Consider the following 25,728-nt stretch of genomic DNA (forward strand, 5'->3'; position numbering starts at 1 on the left):
CCCGCCGCGCGACGTCACCGCGGGGGGCAACGGGCCGCGCCGCGCGCGCCTCCGGCCGCCGCCGCCACCAACCGCCGCCGGCCCTCCCTGCCCCGGCGCTGAGGGGAGCCCCGTGCGCATGCGCCCTGCGGCAGCGGCCGCGCCTGGCTGGGCGCGCACGTGATTTCCTCCGGGCGGGCGGGGCCGCGCCGGGGAGGAGGCGTGGGCGTGGCCAAGAGCGAGGGGGCGTGGCCTAGCGGCACGGGGGCTTTCCTCGGCGGCCGGCGGGGCGCGGTGACGTCACGCGCGCTGTGGCGGGCAGTTCGGAGCGCGGCGGTGGCGGCGCGGCCGCCTCAGGTGTGCGGGGGGGCGGGGGGAGCGCAGCTCGCGCCGCAGCGGCCGTTGGGCAGCGCTGCCCCTGAGGTGGCGGCGGGGGGTGGGGGTGGGGGGGGGAAACGGGCGTCAGTGTCGCCAGAGCTTGTGCGAGGCTTTGGTCCTGCCTTCGCCACCAAGGGCCGCTTGTTGAGTTACGGTGCTGCCAAGGGAAGCGTGTAAACGGCTTAACGGCTTCCGATTTCTGTTTTCAACAGAAAAATAAGGGTGTTTTTTGCTGCAAGCAAACATCCGCGGGGTACAGCGGTCGATTTTGAGCCGCAGCGTGGTCACTGCGGGTTTTCATAGCCACCAGCCGTTCATTTAAACAAATTACTTCCCCTAAAACGTAGAAAGTACGTTAATATCTATAAAAACACCCTATTTGCATATAGGCTTTGCATCACGTTATTGTTAAGGTGTGTCTTTGAAACGTCCGCATCGGCTATATATATATCCCACCGCCTTTACGTTGTCTTGTACCTGCTGCTTTTGAGAAAAAAAAAAAGTGATCTGGCACCTGTTTTTCTGCACACACGTCTTCCACACAGCGCTGGTTCGTTCTGCGCGTTTCCCCATCTCTCAGGCGGTGCGAAGGTTTGCGCCGTCAGCTGTCGGACGGCTGTTCTGCCAAAGCAATGTCTTCTCAAGAATTTACTGTAAGTCGTTTTTCAAACCCCACACGACTAAGTGAAAATAAACTAAATGACGTTATAGGTGCTGTCTTATTTAAATGTTTTCTTACTTCTTGTTGTGTCACCATTTCCCGCTTTTAAACCAGGTATTATACACTCACCAAAAAATGAAAAAATCAAAAACGTGGCAGGACGGAACTCTGAAGATTAGAACTGGAGGAAATAAGGTGAAGAACTCAGCTTTACTGCTCTGTCATAGCTTCTGCTGCTGCTCGATGATCAGTAGTGATCTGGTTGATCTGTGAAATAAAACTGATTATTTAAAATTCTTTTTTTTTTTTCTTGCAGGCAATCTTGTTTGATGATAAAGGGCAGTGTTTGGACAGTATGTTTGTAAAATCCCAGGTATATTTTGTTTTATTTATTTTTTCTTATATCTTTCTATGCTTAGGATTGTGGTTTGCGTTTCAGGAAGCATTTCAAACTCCTTTTTGTCTGGTTATTATAGTAGTACTTTTTCCCTAGCAATATGGCAGTTTTCTGTTGTAAATATCATCAAAATCTGCTACAATGTAAGCAATGGAAAGCTAACACAGCTTCCAGTTGTTGATAAGCCCTACTAGTGCTCTACCAGAGCCAGTGTGGGGGATTTACAGAATTATATTTATTTTGGGTAGAAGCAGTGTATTACAGTAATATATTAAATGAGCATAATTTGAAACTAGGTGCTAGTCTCTTCCAGTATTATTTAATCTTAACTATTTATATGGCGTTGTGACGTGCTGAGTATAAAATATAACATTTCTGATTTTTTTACCTGTCAGTATTCACAATATTTAGAAGATGTGCAATTTCTCATATGGCACTGTTACGTACACACTGCTTCTTTCTCTTTTCCAGGTGAATGCTGGAGATAATTTAGAAAGTGAACGATACCTGATCACAGTTGAAGCAGTAAAAGTGAATGAAAAACCTTGTGAAGATCAGCCAAGGAAGGCAGAAATAATAGAAGTGAAAAGAAATGGTGTAAAGCCTGGTATTCTACCCTCAAGACATTTGTCTGTTGGCTTGAAAAGGAAGTTTATGGTATGTCTCTTCAAAAAGTCGATATTAACGTGCATTTTAAAACACAAAGATCACGTCTTTTAATTGAATAGTAAGTCTATCAATAATGTTTTCTTGCTTTTTTTGGAACTGCACGTCAGGACATGTTAGTGGTCATAGCTGTTTTTTCCAAAGTTTACTAAATCTTTGTTCAGCTTAGCAGGATTACTACTGCTAAGGCTGCTGTGAAAATTGCAAGGGATTGAGATTACTTGTATACACCTGTGGAATAGTCATGTGCTATCTGATCAGCATATGTTTTATGGAGTATGCTCTATTTTCAACTTTTTTGCTTACAAAATGTGAAGGTGATTTCTGAGTAGAATTAATTTTAAATTCCTCTATTAGGGTTTCCAAGGGCCACGCCAAGTTGAAAAGAAAACACCAGAAATGGAAGATGGAGAAAACCCAACAACATCATCTGTATCTAAGCAGTGTCAGGGTATTTTTCCATCCAAGTTTTGTATTACCTCTCCATTGTTTTCTACTATTGGTGAGAAGAATGCAGAAACAAATCTATCTACAGACTTTCATGAAGATGCACTTACAAATAACAATCGAGACCATGGGTCTTTCTCACTGGTTTCGCCTCGGTTTCTTGATACGTGTAATGAAATAGAGAAGAGAAGCTCTGATCAGTCCATTGTGAAGCCAGAATCTCCTCTAATTACTGGCCACACCAAATCTAGTGGTCAGACAACTGGTCATGCAGCAGTGTCACAGAACATCAGGAGCACGGCACAGATAATAGCTCTTCTGAAATCTAAAACAACACAGGCATACAGAGAGGAAGCAACACCTGAAGTCACCAAATGTCTTTCTAGATTTCAAGCACCAGAAAACACGAATAGTTTCTGTAACCCAAAGAGCACAACCCTACCTGCCTTTTCAGGCAACTCTGACAAAAGACTTGCTCAAAATATTCAGAACTTAGATTTTACAACGGAAACTTTAAATAATAAAAAGGAATGGAATGCTGAAATGCTTCTAAATTTGTCTGAACCTTGTGATAAAGAAGTCACAGGACAAAGACATGGCAAAAAGGCAAATAATTTAAGTCAAGACTTACGGGATCCCTGCAATACAAATACCTCCTTTCTATCTGAATCTACCATAAATAGACTACATGAAAGCCAGTTTGTCCCTTCTTGTTCTGCAAGTCGTACCGTCTTTGAAACACATCTCTCCACACACAGAGAGCATTCAGTGGCTAATGGTCTTCCAGAGAATTCATCCGTCAAGTCACAAAGTCACCTTCAGCCACAGCAAAGCTCAGAAAGAGAGCATAGGGACTTGGGGGTCTCTGGGGACATAACATTGACTGAAATTGGAATTGTGAAGGAGGAATTAAATACATGTGACAAAGACTGCAGACAAGATGAGCAGATAATGCAGGTTAACTTTAATCTATTGGAGGCTTTTGATTTTAATGACACAGATGATGGAGACCAGTGTGAAAGAAATATGAGAGAGCTCCCTGAGGAAGATGTGCTTTCAAAAAGTCCAGACAGCTTAGAGGGAGATGGAGCACAAAATACTGCATTGAGGCTTCATTTTTGCTGTGAAAAGGAAGAAATCAAATGTTCAACGTTTGACAGAGAGAATGATGGAAATACCTGTGCTGCAGGAATACCATTTCAGCTTTGTGACAGCAATGTTAGAGAGAGAGAGAGAATTGTGGAAGACTCTGAAAACCAAACCCAAGTCACGGTGGATTTTTTGGATGAGAGAAACAACTTAACAGAGATGAATGAAAACCAACTAAGTGTCGAAGCCATGAACAATAAGGATGATCTTGATGGCTGCACAGCAAATACTGCTAGTGGCATGCCAGGGATAAAAAACAAACACTCTGATCTTTTGCCTGATGACACAAATGTTATTGAGTGTCACCCTGAATCTGGTATGTTTGAGAACACTGAAAGCGTTTCATGTGTTACTACCAGCAGAATAATTTCTGCAGTGGAGAAAAGGACTGAAGATGTTATGCATCTTGGATGTACAAAATCCCCAGATAATGATCTGGAACGTTTCTGGGGTACTAAGAGTGATGACACTAAACCAGGTAGTCCTTTGCTGGCTTTGTCACAACAATCTGATCCTTTCTGTAGCCCATTTCAATATATTGGAGAAGATCATCAAAATGTATTTGGCATTTCATGCAAGGAAGATACTCTTGTTTCCAGAAGTGCTATCTATCCTTTAGGAAAAGGCCATTCGGCTCCAGAGGAAGCAGAAATAGGTGAAACTGAGTTTGGAAATGTAGAGAGCATAAATGCCCATCACGAAGCCTGCAAAGGTGAAAGAATAGGAATGGATTGCCTGAAATGCACGGCAATGGCTGAAAGTTCATCAGATCTTCCTGACTTGGTAAACAATATCGCTCTTCTAAGAGCTTTGTCTCAACATAGCACAGCATTAGAAAGCTTACAAAAGATGGAGGAAAATAATAGCATGTTATATGAAGCAGAGACTTCTAAAGAGATATTTGAACCACTTGTGAAAGATGAAGGTTAGGTTAGCTTCTGTTTTATGTCTGACTCTACCTGTCTGACTTCTGTACTCTTATCTCTCCTGCTGGGCAGTTCATATTCAGAAGTCATGCTTTTGTAGTGATGTGTTATGAAGGTTACATTGTGCAATGTTTAGCAGTTAAGGCAACAATATGTCCTCCTGCTTCCCTGTTTTCTTTAGTTTAGTTGATCTTAACTGTGTAATTATATGTATGGGTAAGGGTTGAAAAGTCAGTAATTATTCAGATGTTTTCGTGTCAAATGACTGTTGTATCTTATTATGCTTTTCTATCTCTCGTAGCTCTAAAGGAGTTTACAGAAATGCCTTACTCAGAAAGTATAGAGGTATCTTCATGCATTGATTCTTCTGTCGTTTTGGTAATTTTTTTCTTTAATTATATATATCAGTTGCTACAAAATAAACTCATTTTCTATTAGGCTTCTTGAATACAATTCCTGATTTATCAAACTATGGAGGTTGAGCTGGAAGTTGCTTAGTGGTATCAACGAAGAAGCTGATAGATTAAAAAAAAAAAAAAAAGTCAACTTGCAGACCTTACTGCTAGTTCAGGAGGCTAAAAGTCTGACAAGAAACATAATGCAAATTGTAATATCTAGTTCTGTTTAGTATCACATCATTAATAAGTCTAATACTTCCCTACCTCGTCTTCTTTTACCATCTGTTTTTCTTTCATCATCTTTCTGAATGGAGAATTTTTAGCATTTGGCTTGAAATACAGCAGCAACCTGGGCTTGATGCTTCACACCAATTTGTGTGCTATTCTATTAACAGTTTTTTTCTTTTGATCACTTCCAAAGGGAAAGAAAGATTTTACATTGAATTCTGCTTCTCATTTTCCACTTGAGTAGCAAGTATAGTTTATTACTCTATCGTGGACTGTTCTGGGCTTCCAATAAAGAGCTGTAATTTAAAACACTTTTTGTTGGATAAATAGACCAGGTCTTTGGAAAAATCTTGAGATGTATTGGCTTAACTTTTCACCTTAAGAGGTTATTAAGCTGTTAGACTAATTAGCTTTTGATACTTTTATAGCAGCCCAACTGTGTGGACGGTTTATTACAGCAAACTGAGTTGCATATTCCACCAATAGCACTGGGCCAAAGAGACCCTAGGACATCTGACTGCCAACCAAAGGTACAATTTCTGTGGAACTGAAGTGCAATTAAAGGCGTTTCTTAACATTCAAGCCAGTAGCTGATTACTTTCAATACATTACAATAAGTCCTAATAAATATTTAACCAGTTTCATAACTGGCTTCTCAGATCACATTTTAGTACGTTTTTCTGTGAGAAATTTTCCACTGATAGTTTAAACTTAAATTTTACAATATGAAAGTAAGGCTAAACACATTATGTCAGAATATCTTAATTTCCTGTTGACAGAGATTTGCACAAAAACCTTCTTGGTGCTGACTGGTGGGTCAGCAAGAGAAACATACCTTCAAAAGCATGGCATGTTTTTTCCCTCTTTCCCTAGTTTCAGAGATTATTTTTGTTATATTTATGAAAAGTACTTTTTTCAGTTGTAGGTAGTTCCTGAACAGTACTTATTTTCAGTTAATAATTCCAATGTATTGGAATTATAGCCTGTTGAGTTTCAAGGGCACCAAATAAAGGGATCAGCAGCTAGTAAGATAATGTTGAGGAATCCCTGCTCGCAGCTAGGATGGCAGCAGTACCCAGAAAATATGCAGTTTGCAGCTGAGAGATTTTTGTCACCTCCGGTTTCAAGCAATTACATACTTTCTGACTTCAGCCAGGTAAAACGTTTTTTTCAAAGTTATTCTTATTGACCTTATTGCAAGAAAATATCCTGAAAACGTAGGACAAAAGAGAATTCATTTTTAGAATAACCCAATTATATCAAAATGCCTAAGAATCAAGTGTAATACTTTGTGGTTAAAACTTTTGCAGTTAGACATAATTATTTTTACTCATCTTTGTCACAGGAATATGCATTTGCAAGCTGTAAATTGTTTTTTGATTCTACGATCAATTTCATTAAAACAACAACAAAAAACAGATGCCTTGAAGTGAAAAGCGGCAAGGAGCTTTTATAATGATTGTTTCCAGATGATAGCAGTATAATTGATTGGACTGGAAATTTTGTCTATAATTTCTACATGGTTCCAAAACAAGGGTTAAAACTTTCCTTCTTGGACTACAAGAATTATTATTGTTCCTCATGGATGTAAAGAAACATGAGATGAAACATTAAATAAAATATTATTTTTCTATTGCTGTATATATATGTTGATTTTTTTTTTTTAACTTCCAGAATGGGCTAGAGAAACTGAAATTTATAATTAGAAATAAGATCTTTGCACAGATACTGTGTATAAAGAGGTTAAAAGTTTAATTTCTAACAAGTTTTTACTTATACTTTCTTGGTACAGTCTCCAGGTTCGGGAAGGCTTCACGAGGATGATACCAACTTTATTGGAGAGGAGAATTTTGAAAAGAAATCTAACTTTATTAAAGAATCAATAGTAGATCTGTCCCGTAAGTGAAAGTAAAAGTAGAATGGCAGTGATTGGCCTCAGAACAGTTATTCTGCATGACTTATGTCCTTTGCATATTTTTCCTAGCACTGGCACTGAATGCACACTCTGAAGTTCCACCGTGGATAATGTCAGGCTCACCTTCATGTTCTAATCTGGGACAAACGCAGTGGTCATCATGGGAAGCTGACAAGGTGTGAGCTGACTGTCTATTGCAGATCTTTTGGGGTTTCTGTCTGTTCATAGCAGCAACTTCATGTCTTATTTGTTACTTTTTATCTCAACTCTGAGAGACATATTATTTGTCTAGAATGACAAGAGAGAGAAAAGTGACAAAAGAGCTATCATCGGGGTGTGTGTTTGTTGTGTTTTGTTTTTTATCCATTCACTTGACATGTTCTTCTTTCTGTAGGTGATTTCATCAGTACAATTGACTTCCTCAGTTTCTCCAGCTTCAGGAAGTAAGGAAACTGTTCAAGACATCCAGATCCCCCTGATTCACAGGAATGTTCCAAGTGATTCCAAACTTTCAGAAAATGTTTTCAGTAAGAAATTCTAAGTGCAGTTTACATTGTTTTTGCTAGGAAATGTTTGATTTTTGAAGCATGCTGAGTTGCACTATAAAAAACCCAGGCACTGAAAATACACTGAGATATGTCTTGGTAACTGCAGAGTTTAATTTATGTTTGTTACATGTTTTTTCATATGTGTGTTTCAGTTTTCAAACACTATTTTTATTTTTATTTATTTTTATTTTATTCTATTTTTTTTTTTCCAAATTAGCTGAATTAGCCTGGGATTCCATACTTCCCACCCTGCACCCCTGCTTATTTTTTCCTGATAGAAACTTAAGTACAATGATGTAATTTTATTCAAAAAAAAGTAAATCTTCCAGTCTGGAGGGGTGAAAAAGGCTGTAAGATAAGCTTCTAATCCATTGTAATGTTTTTTGTTCATTTACCTGCTTTAGTTTAAATCCATATTCAGCTGCCCTCTGACACCTTCCTGTGATGATGTTGACGCCTGTCATTGACTGTCACTTCTTATTGATAATGGATTTAGCCGACAGGATGCTTGTGGTACTAGGAATCTATTGAGCCCCATCGGTTAATATTAATTTTGCAGAGTTTTGTTGGTTACCTTTTTGGAAAAAGGAAGACATGTTAAGCTGATTGCTTTCCAGATGGCAGCTGTCACTGACCTACCAACGTATTAGTTTAATAACCTCCAAAGCAAATTAACGTTTAAATAACTTCCACCAACCATTTACTTTTATTAAGTAGAGTGCCTACAGAAATGTGCTTGGGATATATGGATTTAAATATTAAAGGATCACATTTGAAATCACTCATTTTATATGGAAATTTAGTATGGCACTCTACAGGCACAGTAAAAAGAGCTTGCCAATTAGAATTCAGGACATAAAACAAAGAACTTGGAATTCTTTATCATAGTTTTTTGTGTATCTGAAGTTAATGTGCCATCTGGAAGTGCTATGAGTTGCTTATAAGATGTATTTGCTCTACAGCATGGGAGAAACACAGCTATCCAGAGGAACGCAGCCCTGCAAGACTCAAACCCACAGTTAAAACACGAACTCCACTTGTCACTGTTCCTGCCACTGAGAAGGTTTCCGACGTGGAATTTTTTCTAACCGACAGTGAGAAGAGTCAGCAATCTTCTGGCTCTTCAGTCGTCAGTTTTAGCAGCAAGTCAGCAGCATTTCCTATCAGTGCTTCTGGCCCTGAGGACAGGAATTATGAAACCTCCGTGTTTGGAGAGTATATGGAAGACAGACAAAGGGAATCTGTACCGCCAGTGTTTCCTAATGTGACTTCGCACTGTAGACAAAGCAAGTGGTTGAAATATCAAAGCAGTGCTCAGTGTGACTTGATAACTCAAAACAGCGATGATGTGGAAGTGACGGATGGCATCTGTCCCGAGAGCATCCTCGGAATGCTGCTGGGTGACACAGGAGAGAGCCAGAGCAGCGCTGTGAATGAAAACGCTCCCGGCTCTGCACCTCTGCAGACAGCAAAGAGCATGCTTGGTAAATGCGGTGCAAAGAGCAGCAGCCAAGATTTGATTTCAGAGAGGAAGTTACTTTCTCTGCACTTAAGTCAGGCTCCTTTAGGTGAACCTACACAAAAGGTGTTAAGTCACCTGAGCTGCCACACTGTAACAGGAGATGTCCAGGTGTGTAACTGTTCAAGCAGATACAGTTTAACTGACAGAAACACATTTTTCCAGACAAAGCAATTCCTTTTTCTGACTTCCTGCAAGATGATATCAGTATAATTGGATGAAATGGTTCTATATGTGTAGTAACACCAGAGTCCCTGCTGCAGAACAGCAGCTGCTAATGATTTTTTTAAGTGATGTGACTAATTCTTTGCAAAGGTAATTGCTTGGTGTACATTAGCACCAGATTTAGACTTTCAGTCCAAATGTTGATGGCAGAAAGATGAAATAAAATCCATTGGACTGATTTGCAAGAATGTGTTTTTAAGTGTTTTTCTTAATCGTGAAATAGCAACATTTTCATGAATGCCTGCATCTTGCTTCAAAGCATAGTCTCTAATTTTGAAATATTTTAAACATCATCAGTTTTAATTATGAAAAAGCAAATTATGGCCTTGAATAAGGGCCTAAAAATCAGCAGTTAGTGCTCCTGTTTGTGAACAGTAGAATATCTTAAAAAAATTGAGTAAATTAGGGGAAAAAAAACAACAACAACAAAACAAACCAAACAAATAAAAAACAGTGTTTTTAAAAATGCAGGCTGTTTTTTCAGGGGCAAATTTTAACTTCAGCGTACATCCTAAATGATAGCTCAGGCTCACCATGCTGCAGCTCCATGTGCGCTGAGTTTTACTGCTGTTGGCAGTCTTATTGAATGCATGTTTCTGTACTTACAGTTAACAAAATCCACAAATATTTGCAAAAAGGAGTATTATATTTTGCTTTTAGAAAACTGGTTCTTCTTCAGCAGGCTTCATTTTGAAACTTCTGGTTGGAGAATGAGGCCCTGAAATATTTCTATTGGTTGTAGTCATTATTGAGAATCCAATATACACTTGGGAGGAAAAAAAAAAAAAAAGGAAAAAGAGAAGAAAAACTACTTTTGGTACATCTGTACAGTAGCCATTTATCCAAATTTGTCTCACTCAGGGTTTTGAAAACTTTTAACACTTTTTTTTTCTTTTTTTTTTTTTTAATAGGAAATAACAGTTTCTGAGTTGTCTTTTCCTAATGTGAACAAGGTAAAATATGCTAATCTTCCTAAAAGAAAGATTGCCATACCAGTTGTATTTCAGTCTCATGTTCAGTACAAACAGATTTTTAAAGCTGCTTTGACAGGTATGTCTAACACCATGCCGTATAAAATGCTGTCATTTTTAAGCAATGTATTTCTGAAGCTTTATAAAAAACAGGGTGAGAGGGAGGGAGATTGTCAACATCATCTATTGGAAGGACTGTTAGCATTTGGATTTGCATATCTATCTATCTATCTATATAATATTCAAATGCATTCAGCCTATACCAGAAATTGTAAAGACAAAACAAAAGATCAATACTCTTCTTTTCAACTACATAACCTTGCTCCTGTTTACCAGTCTGTGGTCCTACCTCAGCTGCTGCTACTACTTTTTTTTTTTTAATGTACATTTATTTAGTGTTTGAATCATCTGTAGTTTACATGATTAAATATGATTTGTATGAAAGTAAGGCAGTTAGAACAAGTTAGTTTTATGTGCAAAATGTGAAGTTTGCAGGCCACATGGTTTCTTTTAGAACTCAGATTAAGTATTTTGATTTTTGTTTAAAAGTGAAAGTTTCAAGTGAAGTGTATTTGAACGCTGTGTACGTGTGTAACTATTTTAGGGCTGTACTAATTGCTCTTTTATTCTCCTTTCTATGTCAAGAGCATTTAAACATAATGCTTTTTGAGTTGTCACAAAGATTACACAATGCTCTTTCAAAAGTGGATGTATCATTTTACACTTCACTGAAGGATGGGCAAAGTGAGAGCAAAGAAAGCGGTGTTCTACTCTGCAGTCATATGCGTCCTGCTAAGCTTGTTACGGTGAAAAAAGAAGGTCAAAACAAGGTGCTGTTTATTCCTTGTTTGTTTACAGTACCGGCTGTTTGTCTGTTTGTCATATAGACCATATAGTGTGAACAGTTGCAGGGCAATTCTGCATGATTTACAATTACAGCTTAAAGTGATGTGTTAGAGATCACTTTTAAGATCAGTTGTAGTATCTGCTCATGTCCAGCACTGCTGATGTAATAGTTCTTTCCATTCAGAAAGAGTTTTGTACATGTGAAAATCTTGAATTTATATATTTTTTTTAGGTTACGTTGGTTTTCTGTTACCCATGATTATACAGGCTGGCTTCAGAAACTGCAAATTTCATAGAACACCCTCATTTTTTCAGCTAAATATGCTGAAATCTCAGATTTTTATCTGCTTATTTGTATAGAAGCTGGTACTGATCACGTGCTTTACTTTTTCTTTCTGCTTGTTAATTTTAAAGTGCTAACGGTCTTTTTTTCTTACTTTTTTTTTTTTCTTTCCCCCTTCCTAGGGTCGTTTGTTCTATGCCTGTGATGCCCCAAGAGCTGAGCAGTGTTCATTTTTCAAGTGGATAGAAGAAGTAAATCCTGCACAGATAAAATCCAGGCCTAGTGTAGTGCTTCATGATATAAAAAGTATTGGGACATACCTCCGAAGTCAAAATATCTCTCTCTTTGAGGGATGCCAGCTTTTGGTGAGGTATTCTGAAATGATATCAACCTTTCATGTGAATTGCAGGATTTATAAAAATTCTAGTAACTCTGGATTTCAAGAACATTTAACAGGTACATTCAGTAACTGTGTTTAAAGAGGTTGCAGTCTGTGTACAAGTGTAAAAGCCAAATAAGTGAAGGATTAATACTCGCAGTAGTGGCATTTCAGGTCAGTACTCTTTTCATCAAGAATCAAAACTGCTTACCAGCAGTCTTATCAGCTTCTTAATAAAAACCCGTATGGGTTGCATTTGAATTACCCTTCATTTAATCTGTCATAAGAGAATTTGCAATAGACTTTGATTTATTCTCCTAGTGATGCTATTCAAAACAGATGTATAACATACGTATTCTAATTGTAATGTTAGAGTTCATTTCTTAGACTCTTCTGTGCTGCTTAACTGTCAGGGAAATAATTTAACTGCGCTGAATATCAGAGAAGTACTTTTCAGTTGAGATGCATATATTTAAATCTTGCTAATATAACAAGATGAACTGCCAATGTCTGTGGGGTGTAATTTGGTCCTGTCTGTGGGGCTTTCTTATTTTTTCGTTTGGGAGCCTGAAATTAATGACATGCTTTTTCTTAAAATTACAATTTAACAGGAAAGCATATGAAATTCAAACACAACGGTGTAGTAAGTTTAAGAAATTTATGAATGTACATGCAAAATTTGATGGTGATTCTAAAAATAAATTGTACCTCAAACTAAGCAGAAAGGAGCATTATTCTATCTATAGCAAAGGTAAGCAAACCTTAAGCATCGGAAGAATAGTCTATGTTTAGATTCATGTGCCTTTTAAAGTTCTGAATTATAACTAAAACCTCAATCCCTTTTTTGAATGCATGAGAACTCTGAAAATGCAAGTGTGATTCTAGAAGGGCAATGAAGTATCTTATTTCATCTTTTTTGCAAATGTTCAAATAATTTAAAAGAAAAAAAAAAAAAAAAGCAAATTCCATGTCCTTAGGTTTAGAGTGCCTGAATTCTATGAAAAGGTGAAGTTTCAGGAAAGCCCAATATTCTTCAAATAGATAATATTTAAGAAAAATTTCATGTAAGAATCGGTGTTTCAATAGTTGTTGCCTGTCTCATTTAACTTTTCAAAATGTCAAAGTTGGAGAACATGCAGTGATGTGATCCTGACAGCATCAATAGTTCTTTGCTTCAGTAATTGTTGAATTGATACTTTTATCTTCCTAGATTGTTAATTTTGCTCTAGAAGATTATGTAAAGGAAACTAGGGAGAAACAAACATGTTTGAGAATGTTTTATGTAGACTCTTGAAATGTTCTGACAGATGAGGTTTTTGTAACTCTAAATTCTGAAGCTGTGCATAAGCAAAACTTTAACCTGTGTATGAATAACTGGTTGGTCGTTTTTGTTACAGGCAAACATATGTAGTACAGGAATAGTGCAGTTAGCTTTAGTCCCAGCAGCTGTGCCTGACAAAACAGAACATTTGTAGGTTGCAATATGTGTTGGTTTTGAACGGGGAGAGAAAAAAGCGGTTAACTAGATTGGTAGCATACTTAAGTGATTTGCTCCAAACATTCTCAACATGGGTAACACTTAAGATTTGTCCGAAGTCAAAGATGCAAAGCACATTTGGGAGAGCTCTATACTGTTACCATCAGTTTCAGACAGGAAGTACTAGAAAAACTTATTTTTTTTTTTCATTCTTCTAGAACTAAACCAGCACATATTTAAGACTAATACTTCCTAATGTCACGCTAGTGATGGTTTAATTTACAACATAGTAAATTTTTGGCTATTTTGTCTGGCTTAATTTTCTTTAAAAGATAGCAGTAGGAAAAGCTTATAAGAACTCTGTATTATTTTGACAGATGATATTTGGGTTGTTTCAAAGACTCTGAACTTTGATCCCCTTGATACCTTCATTGCATGTAGTGCCTTCTTTGGACCATCCTCTAACAACGAAGTAGAATTACTACCACTGAAAGGCTACTACCCCTCAAACTGGCAATCAAATAGTAAGTTGTACACTAAGTAATTTAGAGTTGTGGGAAGCAGCTATTGTGAGAAAAATAGCCAGCTATGAAGGATGAGATGTGAGTTTCTCAGATCTAAAAAGTGATTTAATTCACAGTATTGCTTTTCTTTAAATATCTTTGAATATGTAATTTGAATACAGTAAACAGTATTTGTGAACAGTAAGGTTAGTGGACCTTTCAAGTGGAGAGAGAGACAGTGTGGGTCTGTAGATGTCACAGAAGAGCAACAAATATGCTGCCAAACATGATGCAAAAGTTACTTATTTTTGCTGTTGAATCAAACTAAATTGACAGAAAGGGGGAAAAAGATCAAGTTAGCTCTGCTTGCTTTCTTTTCATGCAATGTGAAAATTGTGTGCTTGATCACAAGAGGATTTATTCTTGCTACTTAATCAGGTTAATTGAGTGCTTTCAGTTAACAGATTAATCTTTTTATTCTCTCTATGTACTCATTAGATGGAGATTTCCTGCAAAGCATAATTCAGTGAACCTATATTAAACTCGTGTTCTGAATTACATTCAGAAAAATAAATACAATGGCATACGAGTTCTTTGTGGGCATACTTGCTATCAAAATCACAGGCTTGAAATTTGATTGGAGGTTTAGTTTTGTTTGTTTTCTGAGTGTGAATTGCAGGACTGGATTTCACAAGCTGTGAGAGTCTAGAAGAGTTAACATACAGTTTTTCAGTCTTAATGCTATTAAATCACAGGGTTTTATATTTATTCTTCGTGGTCATAAATACAGGTTATTTCATAATTCTGTAATCATTGTAAAACTAATACTCTAAGTTCAATGAAAATAATGCTTTAAGTAATGTATAGTTGTCAATTATCAACAAAAATAAAATAGAGGTATATGTGTTACTAAATGTACTAGAAAACCCTTTTTACTTAGCCAGTCCCTGAGCCCCAGAACAGTATGGTACTGTTAGAGAACTCAGCAAAAATATCATTAAATACTTGTTCTGTTCTTATACTCTCCCTAGGCTTTCATTTTTGGACACTTTGGAAATTGGCTAGATGGAACTTTAGCCCATTGTTGGTGTAACGTTCCTGTCTTGTCTTTTCTAAGAGAACTATTTAACCATTGTGGTACAGAAGGCTTACTTACAAAGCTCACCTCCTAAATCTCAAAGCCTTCTGAAATATTTCAGGTGTTTTTAGAAAGAGTAAGGATTTTTACCTAAACTTCCATCCCAGAAGGTTTCTAATGTTGGAATCACAAATGCTTAAAATTAGCACAACTTAAAAAGAAGTGCTGGTAGGTCTCTCTATAATAGTCAGACTTGGTAACTGGGTTAACTTGGTTTCAGTTAGAGGGGGCCTAATTATTCTTTCATCAATTTGTAATTCATTTCTCTATCTGATTTGAAATTTTGGCTTATTTAATTTTTTCCTAATTTTATTTTTCTGTGCCCTTTTCAGTATCTGTTCATGCGTTGCTAGTTTGTAATGCTAGTGGTGAGCTTACATCTTTAAGAAATATGGAGGAATACTTCAATCCATCTACTTTACCACTAATACCATATCTATTAAAAATGTAAGTTACTATTTCAGTGATAATGTGAACATGCAATACGTAAATAAGTACAGAAAAACCAGCAAGAATAGCATTGCGTTTGCCCTTTTAAAAAGTAGACAAGAAAAATTAAAATTAGAAAAACAATGAAAAGAACAAGAATTGAAAACATATTCATTGCTTAACTATAACTCATGGATTTTAAGTATTTTCTTTCAGCTTAGCAGCAGCCCACATTTCAGAACCTAGAGATTAATATTGGGCATCACTATGACCATTAGGCTGATAAAATGAAAATGACCGTACTGCATTAATGGAGGTACTTCACTGGGGTTCACTGTAACTGTTTTTTCTTCTAATTTTTTAGAATTACTTGATGTAAAACCTTAAAAAAAATAATCTTGGAGAATCAGAGCAGTTTGGGGATATTACCAAGACTGCTTATGGTTCACAGTATCAAACAAGTAATTAAATGAACCCTGCTGCCTCTGGCTGTGATTCTACCACTCTTATTTCTGCGAGTCTCACAGCCTCAGAGTGAGTCAGATTGAAAGCATAACCTCATATTTATGAGTCAGTCAGATTGAAATATAAGTCAGATTGGAAGCATGACCTCATTATTATGATCCAGTTGTCAACCAAGGAAGTAATAAGGAGCAGGAATATACACCACAGGCATATATTAGAGAGCAGGGGACAGCAAATTCTATTTATGTCAACTGTAAACTGTAAAGTCCCAGCATTTTGATGTCAGGTGTGTGAAAATGTCAGAACCATGCAATGCAATTCATACACATATACTGTTTTGACTCTTACATTTCTCTTAGGAATCTTGATTCTGAGAAACCTGCTAAGAGAGTCAACAAAAGAAAATTTACTCCACCTGCCATGAGCGTGGAACACACAATGATGCATGGACCTGTCAGCACTGAAGTGGCGATGGGGCTGGCTGAAAAGATGATCGAAACTTTCTCGTTGAATCCAGATCAAGCCACATCACTGGTTCAGATAGCTCAGATGATGACCTCACGTGAAAATACCAAACCAGTGGAAGAACATCGGATCTTCCCTATCACAATCATACGTGGTATATAGCAAACAAAATTATTTACAAATTTAGATTTATTTAGTATCTTCTGCTTATCATTTTCATATTAAAAATACTTTCTTTGTCATATATCAGCTTTGCTAAATTATCATACCACATTTTCATTGTGCATTTTTCCTTGTTTTATCCTTCTTTCTATCTGGCTTTACCTGTATTCAACATGCATAAAAACACTAGTAACGTCTTAGTTCAAAGATTTATTTATTTCTAAATCAGTATTGAGATGCAGTTACCATAAATGTAAGTTTTAAGATCCTGGAAAAGTAAAAACATTGACAATAATGACAGTCTTCATACGGATACTATTAGACTTAAATTGCATGAGATTTTGTTAGGCTGCCAGGCATATTAATCTAGTGAGAATTAGTAGTCATTCCAAAAATCATCATCATCATCTCAAATTCCTTATTCTGTACCTCTTTCACCAGTGTGAGGGTTACATGAGACTTCTTAACAAGTACTGCATCTATTTAACCAGAAAATTTAGGAAAAATAGCTTACCCTCTTCAGTAGTTTCTGTAAACAATGCATGCAGTAAAGGGTGAGCCTCATGGCTGCCTCTGGATACTTACAGCTGCTGAGGCAAGCACATGCAATGTTTTTAGAGGAATTATGGCATAATATTTCACAAGATAATTTTGTTATAATGGTTGATCAGAACTGTACTTCATAGACAATTTTCTCTTGTAACTTTGGCTTTTTCTTCTAAAATGCCAGGTGTTTTTGGAGCTGGAAAGAGCTATTTGCTGTCTGTTGTGATCTTGTTCCTAGTACAACTCTTTGAAAGCAGTGAAGCTGAGGAGGGTCCAAGACCAGCTCCATGGAAACTTCTCATTGCTTCTTCCACAAACGTTGCCGTTGACAGGATACTGCTGGGGTAGGTTACAGCGAACTCAGATTTTACAGGCTGATGTTCAAAAGACAATAGTGTGCTTCGGCGGTAATGATAATTGTGTTGCTCTTCCCAGTACAATGCTTAAGAGAGATTGTGTTCTTCCCCTCTAAATTGCTGCCCAGGGGCTTTAATTTTACCCTCGCTCCTTTGCACAGCATGCCTATCCTGAAGACTGACAGACTGGCTGGACTGTTTTATATGGTACCAATCTTGTACTCTCATCAAATTTACTATTAGAATCCACCCACGTCAGAAAGTAGGAATGCTCAGGAAGCATTGGGAAATGGCAGTAGCAGAGAGAGAGGGGGAGAAGATCCGGCTTGGGAAGCTTCATCAAATACCAAGAGAAGAAAAAGAAACTGTTAGAGGTTAATATAGAATTTAAACCTCATGGTTTGGAAGGATAAAAGTAGGAAGGGAAAGTACAAACGGAATATTGTTTATGAGAGGAGAATCATAAAAGTATTGAGCATTTTTAAGACAATGCATGATGAGGTGATTCTTTTTACTTTGATTTACTTGAATTGTGGGCCAATTTACTTCATCTGGTAAAGTGCAGACATTTGTGTTCTTTGGTGTTCTGATGCATCTGTTAGCCTCTTTAGAACCAATTCTAAATTTTTCAAAGTTTTTACATTTTTCTAATGTGTATTATCTCTTTTTCTTTGAAGTCTACTTGATCTTGGATTTGAAGATTTTATCAGAGTGGGAAGTATTAGGAAGATCACCAAAGCAATTCTTCCTTATAGGTAAAAATCTTAATCTTTATGGGATCTGAGGCAATTGCAAGGTCCATGATAGTATGCATGCTGTAAAATGACTATTTTGAAGTTGTTCAAAATGTGCTTGCAATATGACTATCTCATTCTCCACGCGTTCCCCGCCCCCACACTGCCCCGACACAGTGGAGAAATTTTACCTTGATTTAGGCATTTGGTTTGTTGCTGAATGGAGCTAATGCTTTTAAATGGAAATTAGCAGAGAAGAAGCAAATAATGGCAGTGAGATTTAGCAGTACACGAAGAATCCACTCTGAAATCAGCTGCATAGCTTGGAGCAGCCATTTACTGCATCTACATCTTTGCCTGGGGTGGTGGGTCTGAGCTGGTGGGATAAAGGTCCATTTCGAAACAGGTGTTATATTGTATTTGTATTTCAGATGTGTATTTCAGCTGGTTTGGGGATAGGTTAGCACACGGTATGATTATTTTTCTATACCAGGTGTTTACTGAACACTGAAAGCTCTGTTATTTTTGGTCATTGTATTGCATGTTATAACATCTCTTTGAAGTTTACACGCTGGCTCGGGAAATGAAAATGAACAGTTAAAAGAACTTCTTGCTCTCCTGAAAGAAGATTTAACTCCCGTTGAAAAAATATACATAAGGAAGAGTATTGAGCAACATAAACTGGGGACCAATAAAACTATATTGCAACAGGTACAGCATGGTGATGGGATGGGAAAGTGAGCATTTGGTATGCCTTATCCACGAGGCCCAGCAAACAGAAACTGGGAAGCCACTCTCACACCTGAGACTCCCGAGCTCCTTACATTTTGAAAATCAAAATGAATGTTCAGTCTAGTACAGCTTTGATTCCACAGGTATAGCTTAGTGTCTTACTTCTTGTACTTGAAGTTCCCACATAATGATAAACTGTGAGATAGAAACTCTTTTTGAACTTTATTGCAGTCTGTTTTAATATTACCAATCTAGTTTTACAAGGAGGGGAGAGAAAAATTACTGAACATTGCTACTGTCACCTTGAAACTAAAATTTATATAATCATAAAGGTAAAAGATAATGACTGAACTAAATCTATCCTAGAGCTGAGAGTCAGCTGCCAAGAAGACCAAACATTTCAAATGTATTTTGTTGAGGATCTTTGCATCAAAGCATTGGATTTTAGATTAGAATTACCATTTCCTGTGGAAAAGTCTAATCTTCTGGTCCTAGTTATTTTCCTTTCCTCCTCAGTTCTAGACTCAAAAAATTCCATGTTGTTGTAGAGCAGTTCCGAGCAATACACTCAGAATTTGCTTTACAAATTCTTTAAAGCATATCTGAACAATGTGGGTTTTTTTGCACTTCTCCTAGCGGTTGTTGCTGCCATTTTTGCCACTGGGGCTCAAAAGGTTTTGGAGGATTGTATAATCTGAACTCTTTCTGTGCCAGACCAGTTCTGGCCTTAAAAGCCAAGAATCCATGAATGGTTCGAACATAGAAAAACACCAAGCATGAGAAATGTTAACCTTGGATCCTCCCCCGTGCATACACAGTGTCTTTTACCAGACGGTAGAATATAATTTGTTGAGACTGAGTGAGTATGACACGGCATGCTGTAGAACTGCTAAGAACTACTGGAGGCGTATTCTATTGCTAAAGTTATAGTTATGTGCTGCAAAGAGACTATTACTTCATTAACTATTAGACTAGTAACTATTAAATGATCATAACTTTTTCTCTCTCCATTTTTCTCTCGCTAATAACAAAGGTGAAAGTGGTTGGAGCAACCTGTGCTGCCTGCCCGTTCCCTTGCTTGAATAATCTCAAGTTTCCTGTAGTGATGCTGGATGAGTGCAGTCAGATGACCGAACCTGCTTCTCTCCTTCCTATCGCAAGGTACAGCCATCCTTCTGTGTTTCAGCAGAGATGTAACTTGTAGTTAGCAGTGACACAACCTCAAGTAGTTTCCAAACTTGGGTGTCTTTTTAGGACACAAACTCCAAGGTCTTGCCTTAGAGAACGAGTAATTACAAACTGAGGCCTGCTCTTGGATGCCTTTCTTGAGTTACTATTTTATTTTAACTTTGGAAAGAAGAGTTGATGGAGAAGGGAGTCTGATGGAAAGCAATCCTTGATGTTAAAAGACAGTGTGCACTTTGCTTACTAATATTTTAATGTCCTTTTTAGAACTTTTTTTTTATTATCTTATTTAGGTTTCAGTGTGAAAAGCTAGTCCTTGTTGGAGACCCTAAGCAATTACCACCAACTATTCAAGGGTCTGAGAGTGTTCACGAGAAAGGATTGGAGCAGACTCTCTTTGATCGGCTTTGCTTAATGGTATGTACTGCTAACCACATCCTTAGAAATGGAGGGTTACGTTCTAGGTCTACTGAAGTCACTAAGAGTTCTGATTTAGATGTCAGAGCGTCAGTGTTACAGCCTGTTTTTCAATTAAGCGGTTTCCATTTTGGTGCATTTCTCTGTAAATGTTGTTTGCACAGTGCTCAGACATTTGGAGACATAAGAATTGTAAAACAAGAAAGAAATGAGGAACAATGAGAGATTCTGTCTTCTGACCTTTATGTAAGGTTTTCAATCCAGGTAGAGGAATCAGAGACAACAGTATATGTTCTAACTTTGTTAATGTGAACGTTGGCATTCCAAAACATCTGGTGATTTTTTTAAATTTTATTTTTATTTTTTGCTATTCCCACTTTCTACATCCTAATCTTTTAGGGACATAAAACAATACCACTTCGGACACAGTACCGATGCCACCCTGCTATTAGTGCCATAGCCAATGAGCTGTTCTATGAAGGAAATCTGATAGATGGCGTTTCTGAGAAAGAAAGAAGTCCGTTATTGGATTGGCTTCCAACACTATGTTTTTATAGTGCTAATGGAATGGAGCAAGTAAGTTTTTAAACATTTCATTGTAGGTTTTCCTCTGTTCTGTTTCCATTGTCATTGGGCAGTAAAATACATTTTAACTGCTGTTAATGAGGGCTAAATTAGAAATCTTCCCTATTTCCAGACTGAAAGAGACAACAGCTTTTACAACATGGCAGAAGCTCATTTTACAGTCAAGCTTATCCAGTCTCTGATTGCAAGTGGAATAGAAGGATCTGTAATTGGTGTGATTACTCTTTATAAATCACAGATGTGTAAGGTTTGTATAATATATCATCAGTAAAACAGTTTTCTTAAATCTGTTTATTCTATCATTCTTGTTTTGAAAAAACACAATACTATTTCATTCCTCTAGTCACAATCTTTTCTTCCTTAGATAAAATCTTTTAATTCAAAATTTTTATTTAAAAAAAAATGCTTTCCCTTTTCTTGTTTGCATATGTACACCCAGAAAATTGGCAAACTAAATAGTACTTAACTTCATATATGATCTGGGAGCTGTTATGGGTTGGTACATGTGACAAGGACAGATAGTGGAGACAACTATGTAGCAAGGCTGGAGTTGTATCTCACTCGGTCATCCAAGGCATCACACGGGCTACTGTGATGACAAAGTGAAAGTATGGTTGCCCCCCTGAGTGGACCAGTGTTTTATCAAACACAGGCTCACTGCGTACTGTAGCTAGCTGAGGTTCCACTGTCATCGTGCTTTGGAGTTTGTTTCTTAGTTTGCATCTTGTTAGACTCAGACTTGCTGCGATTTTTTGCTCAGGACACGTAACTTGCTGAACAGCATAACTCATTAACATCCATATTCCTTTGTCTACAGATTCAGAATTTGCTTAACAGCGTACACTCTGAGGCCTTTGAAATCAAAGCTGTGCAGGTGTCCACTGTAGATGCATTCCAAGGAGCGGAGAAGGAGATCATTGTCCTGTCGTGTGTACGAACAAGACAAATGGGGTTCATAGACTCAGAAAAGAGAATGAATGTTGCGCTAACAAGAGCAAAGAGGCATTTGTTGATTGTTGGGAATCTGGCCTGCCTAAGTAAGAACAGACTCTGGGGAAGAGTAATTCATCACTGCAAAGGTATTACGTTTTTCCTTTATTTTCAAAAACATGTAGCTCATCTTTTTAAATGATAGAATATGCTGTGGGCAGCAGTATATATACAACACAATATATATGCTACTATGTAAAATACAGTACATTTACTACATATATTGTATATTGCAAGTAGATCTCAAGTGTGAAAGTTGTATGTTTGCAGTTTTATTGCAAACTGCTTTTATACTTAGTGTATTTGTTATCCAGTAAAGGGACTTTAATTTTCTTCTTTGGATGGCATCAGATAGACGGAGAAAGAGCACTCTCTGGTACGGAGATCTGAACCCTGTTACTGCATTTCCAGTCCTTTCCCAATTTGCTTTTACAGAGCAGACCCAGGCAGGAATACGTTACAAACAAATTCGTCCATAGCACAGTATTTCTGGGTAGGCAGAATTAACAAATGAGAGACAAATGTGCAGTGTCTTTCTGCAGCTGGGGGGCTCATTTGTTTTTGGATGGTAAACTTCTGAGTTACTAGGAAAAAAAACAACAATGCAACTGGAGATCAGCTAACTCTTACTGAGTAATTTCTGATTGCTTTGTTTACAGGCCATTGTCTTGTGAATACGTGTGTTTTACTGGGCCTCAAAAAGAAACATACAGTTTTTGAAAATCAGTTTCTTACATTGTTTCTGCATATTTGCTCAAGCTTACTGCAAATGAGTATTTACACACCTGAGCAACTCCTAAAAACAGCTAAAACAAAAAAAACCCTTGTGATGCCTCTCACCTACTTGCACCTTTGCTAGAAGGTGTTTAAAATGCTTGAACAGCCCCTTGGTTCTGTGTCTCTCTCACTCCCAGGGTATGCATACCTTGGAAACAAAACAAAACCAGACAGATGATAGTTTTCCCCTTTGGTTGAAGCGGGACACTTCATATCTCAAAGCACGAGTACATTTAACCATAACTTTTGGCCTTGGCCATTTTCTTTGAACTAGAAAAGTGAGAAAATAGGTCCAAATGTCTGAAGTACATTCAATAAGCTCTGGCTGAATCCAGCTCCCCGGACCCACATGCTTCCTTACTTGTGGGCAAGGCCCTGCCCTTTGGAGAGATAGGACCTTAGTGGAGACTGCAAAAGGAGTGCTCAGTCCCTAAAACGGCTGGTAATGAGTCACTGCAATAACAGGTCCAAAAATAGTAATTATATTCTTCTACCTACTTGGCATCAGAGGAAGCATCTCGCTAATGGCTGAACTCTGAAGAACAACAATTTTCCAAGTGGAAATATTATAGCCATTTGATAGGGTTTTGGAAATAGATATTCTCATCACCACAGACTGATTACGTGATGGGTGCTGTAAAGTGAGATCTAATTAGCCTGTTTATTGTTACTTTCAGAATGGGAAAATGGATTGCAACATGTAAGCCAGTGTGAGCAGCAGATGAACAACATTCTTAAGTGTTATTTGGAGGAAAAGGAGAAGGAAGAAAAGAGTAAGAAAAAGGAAAAATAAATGTGCACATATTTTATGAAGACAATATATGAATGGTGTGTCTATAAAATTTACCAGAACTACTGAAAATCTAATATTTATGTTTAATGGGGAAAATTTTATTTTTATCTGTCCTGATTCTTCTGTTTTGATCCCTTGTTTGTATGACTAAAACTAAAGAATAAAGTAACTGCTTGATATCTGAAATCCCTTTAAGCTTGTAAAGTACCTCATCGTATTATTAGCATTTTGTTGTTCTTCAGGTATGTACATAACCTCGTATTGTAAAACAATAGTCATCTTGTCTATTTACAAATCAGTCAAATTAGGAACGTGGCTAAAATAAAAAGGACTTGATGTAATTTTTTCAAGGAAAATTACATGTTCTATTAAATCTTTGGAAGTCAACAAAACTAAATGACAGCAGGTTGGCTGTATCCAGATGTGTTACAAGCGTAGGATAAGGTCACTCAGCCCTGTTTCAAAACTAGCTGAAGTATTTTGTTTTGGAAGCAAGAGTGCTGTTATGTGAGAAACTGTCTCTGATGAGAAAAAAAGTTTCTTTATCACAACAAAAATTGACCCATAGGGTGTCTCAAAGGTATATAGAGTAGTGTCAGTAGTTAATGTATGAACTCATACTAACATATGAGGATTCTCAGTGATTAATTTATGGGGGAAAGTGGGCTGAGCATGGGCCTTGTCAAATTTCTAGATGCTGCCGCACTGTTTAACTTCTTCCTCAGAAGCCTCTGAGGCACTCTCGCACCTGCCATGGAACTGGCACCCTAATAGCACTACAAACATTACAAGTAAGCTGCTTTCTTATTCAGCTCAGGAACAAAGTAGTGATGAGCTTGTTGTATTCCGTCTCTGGAAATAAACCAGACCTGAGCAAAACACTGCAAGGTGCACCATCTGAACAGCCTTGGGACGCCACAGGGCCCAAACCCACAAGGTGACCGCAGCAGCTCCAGCTTTGTGCCTGCCCACAACCCCCCAGCAGCAACCGTCCGCAGGTTTTCGCCTTTCTGGCACCGCACGAAGCACCCGAGGACCAAGAGCGTGCCCTGCAAACAGCCCCCTTGCCTCCTTCCTTGCCTCCTTCCTTGCCTCCTCCTGGCTTCCCCGCCCGTAAGCCGCCAGGTGGCGCCGCCGCCCGCTGCCGTCGCTCCGTGAGCGGAGCAAAAGAGGCAAGAGCCAGAGGGTGAATAGTGCCTGCAAATTGCTGCTGACGCCTCTGTTCCAGCTCCCTAAAATCTCAATCAACAATCCATTAGAACTCAACGGGAGTAAAACTAAATCCTCGTTTAAGTGTATTTATCCGATCTCCTTTCTCTCTTTCAAATGCTAAATCCATTTCAGCATATGCCCCTTCTTTCTCTCGCCTTTCTCTAAAGACTGGCAGCCTATACCACTCTTGTAAATATGAAAGATGCTAATCATATGACATATCACGTCTCAGTCGGAGCCTGGAATAAAGCCTTGAGATTTGGGATCATTGCCTCCAGACAACAGCTTCATCAGCCGGAAAGTTGTTTTTTTTCTCCTTTCCTTCAACTCTCAATCCCTTCTTTGTCTGGGGGAAAATGCAGCCAACTCGAGCCACCCTGGCCATATGGTTCACTCTGTGTTTTCTTAGTTGAATTCTGAATTGTTTGTGACTTGCGAAGGGTTTTTTTTTTTTTTTTGGAAGGGCGTATAAAGACATAGAAGAGGCTGCCCGCGCTGGGGCAGCTCTGCAGGGCTGCATGTTCTTCACGTGTTCATTTCACACACTCCTTCTGCAGCCACTTCACTGCTACTGCCCTGCCTCGGAGCCAGAAGATAAAGCCCCGCACATGCTCTTTGACAGTAACACTACAGGTTCCAGGGGTCCTCCTTAGTTTTCCCCTCAGCAGACAAAAACACCTTCTTAAACCTGACGCGTTTTGGTTTTCAGGGCTGCCCGTACTCGTCCCCAGCCTGGTGCAAACGCGTGGCGTGTGCATCGGTGTACGCGCTTGCTGGCGAGCCCCTGCTACGAACGCCTCGGATGAGAGAGTGCCAAAGTATTTTGCAGCGAGGGAGAGAGCCTGGC

General features: G+C 38.2%; 2 protein-coding genes across 2 annotated transcripts in view; one reads left to right on the top strand and one right to left on the bottom strand.

Annotated features, from left to right (window-relative positions):
• LARP7 (La ribonucleoprotein 7, transcriptional regulator) overlaps positions 1-18 on the bottom strand; it is a 30,620-nt gene extending 30,602 nt beyond the window's left edge. Inside the window, exon 1 of the mRNA XM_035324964.1 lies at positions 1-18. The gene's annotated coding sequence lies outside the window, so the exon portion shown is untranslated.
• A 262-nt stretch (positions 19-280) lies between these two features.
• Positions 281-23,868, top strand: ZGRF1 (zinc finger GRF-type containing 1). Its single transcript, XM_035324962.1, has 29 exons — positions 281-336; positions 903-1,010; positions 1,133-1,213; positions 1,335-1,391; positions 1,887-2,072; positions 2,439-4,602; positions 4,905-4,981; positions 5,658-5,759; positions 6,212-6,385; positions 7,022-7,127; positions 7,214-7,320; positions 7,539-7,671; positions 8,655-9,322; positions 10,348-10,486; positions 11,053-11,237; positions 11,719-11,906; positions 12,527-12,666; positions 13,770-13,916; positions 15,366-15,480; positions 16,287-16,546; positions 17,285-17,444; positions 18,134-18,211; positions 18,754-18,901; positions 19,956-20,083; positions 20,401-20,524; positions 20,924-21,100; positions 21,222-21,356; positions 21,927-22,188; positions 23,554-23,868. Exons 2-29 carry the CDS (start codon positions 990-992, stop codon positions 23,667-23,669), a joined length of 6,378 nt encoding a protein of 2,125 aa, XP_035180853.1. The 5' UTR covers positions 281-336; positions 903-989; the 3' UTR covers positions 23,670-23,868.
• The last annotated feature ends 1,860 nt before the right edge of the window (positions 23,869-25,728 follow it).

This window comes from Oxyura jamaicensis, chromosome 4 (genome assembly GCF_011077185.1).
Source record: "Oxyura jamaicensis isolate SHBP4307 breed ruddy duck chromosome 4, BPBGC_Ojam_1.0, whole genome shotgun sequence".
Lineage (NCBI taxonomy): Eukaryota > Metazoa > Chordata > Aves > Anseriformes > Anatidae > Oxyura > Oxyura jamaicensis.

What these genes read in the sequence shown, in the direction of transcription:
- ZGRF1 (XM_035324962.1), top strand. Translation starts at nt 990, where the DNA reads ATGTCTTCTCAAGAATTTACT. An exon ending in CATCATGGGAAGCTGACAAG is followed by an intron (nt 7,321 to 7,538) that starts GTGTGAGCTGAC and finishes TTCTTTCTGTAG; the next exon opens with GTGATTTCATCAGTACAATT. An exon ending in ATAAAACTATATTGCAACAG is followed by an intron (nt 18,902 to 19,955) that starts GTACAGCATGGT and finishes CTAATAACAAAG; the next exon opens with GTGAAAGTGGTTGGAGCAAC.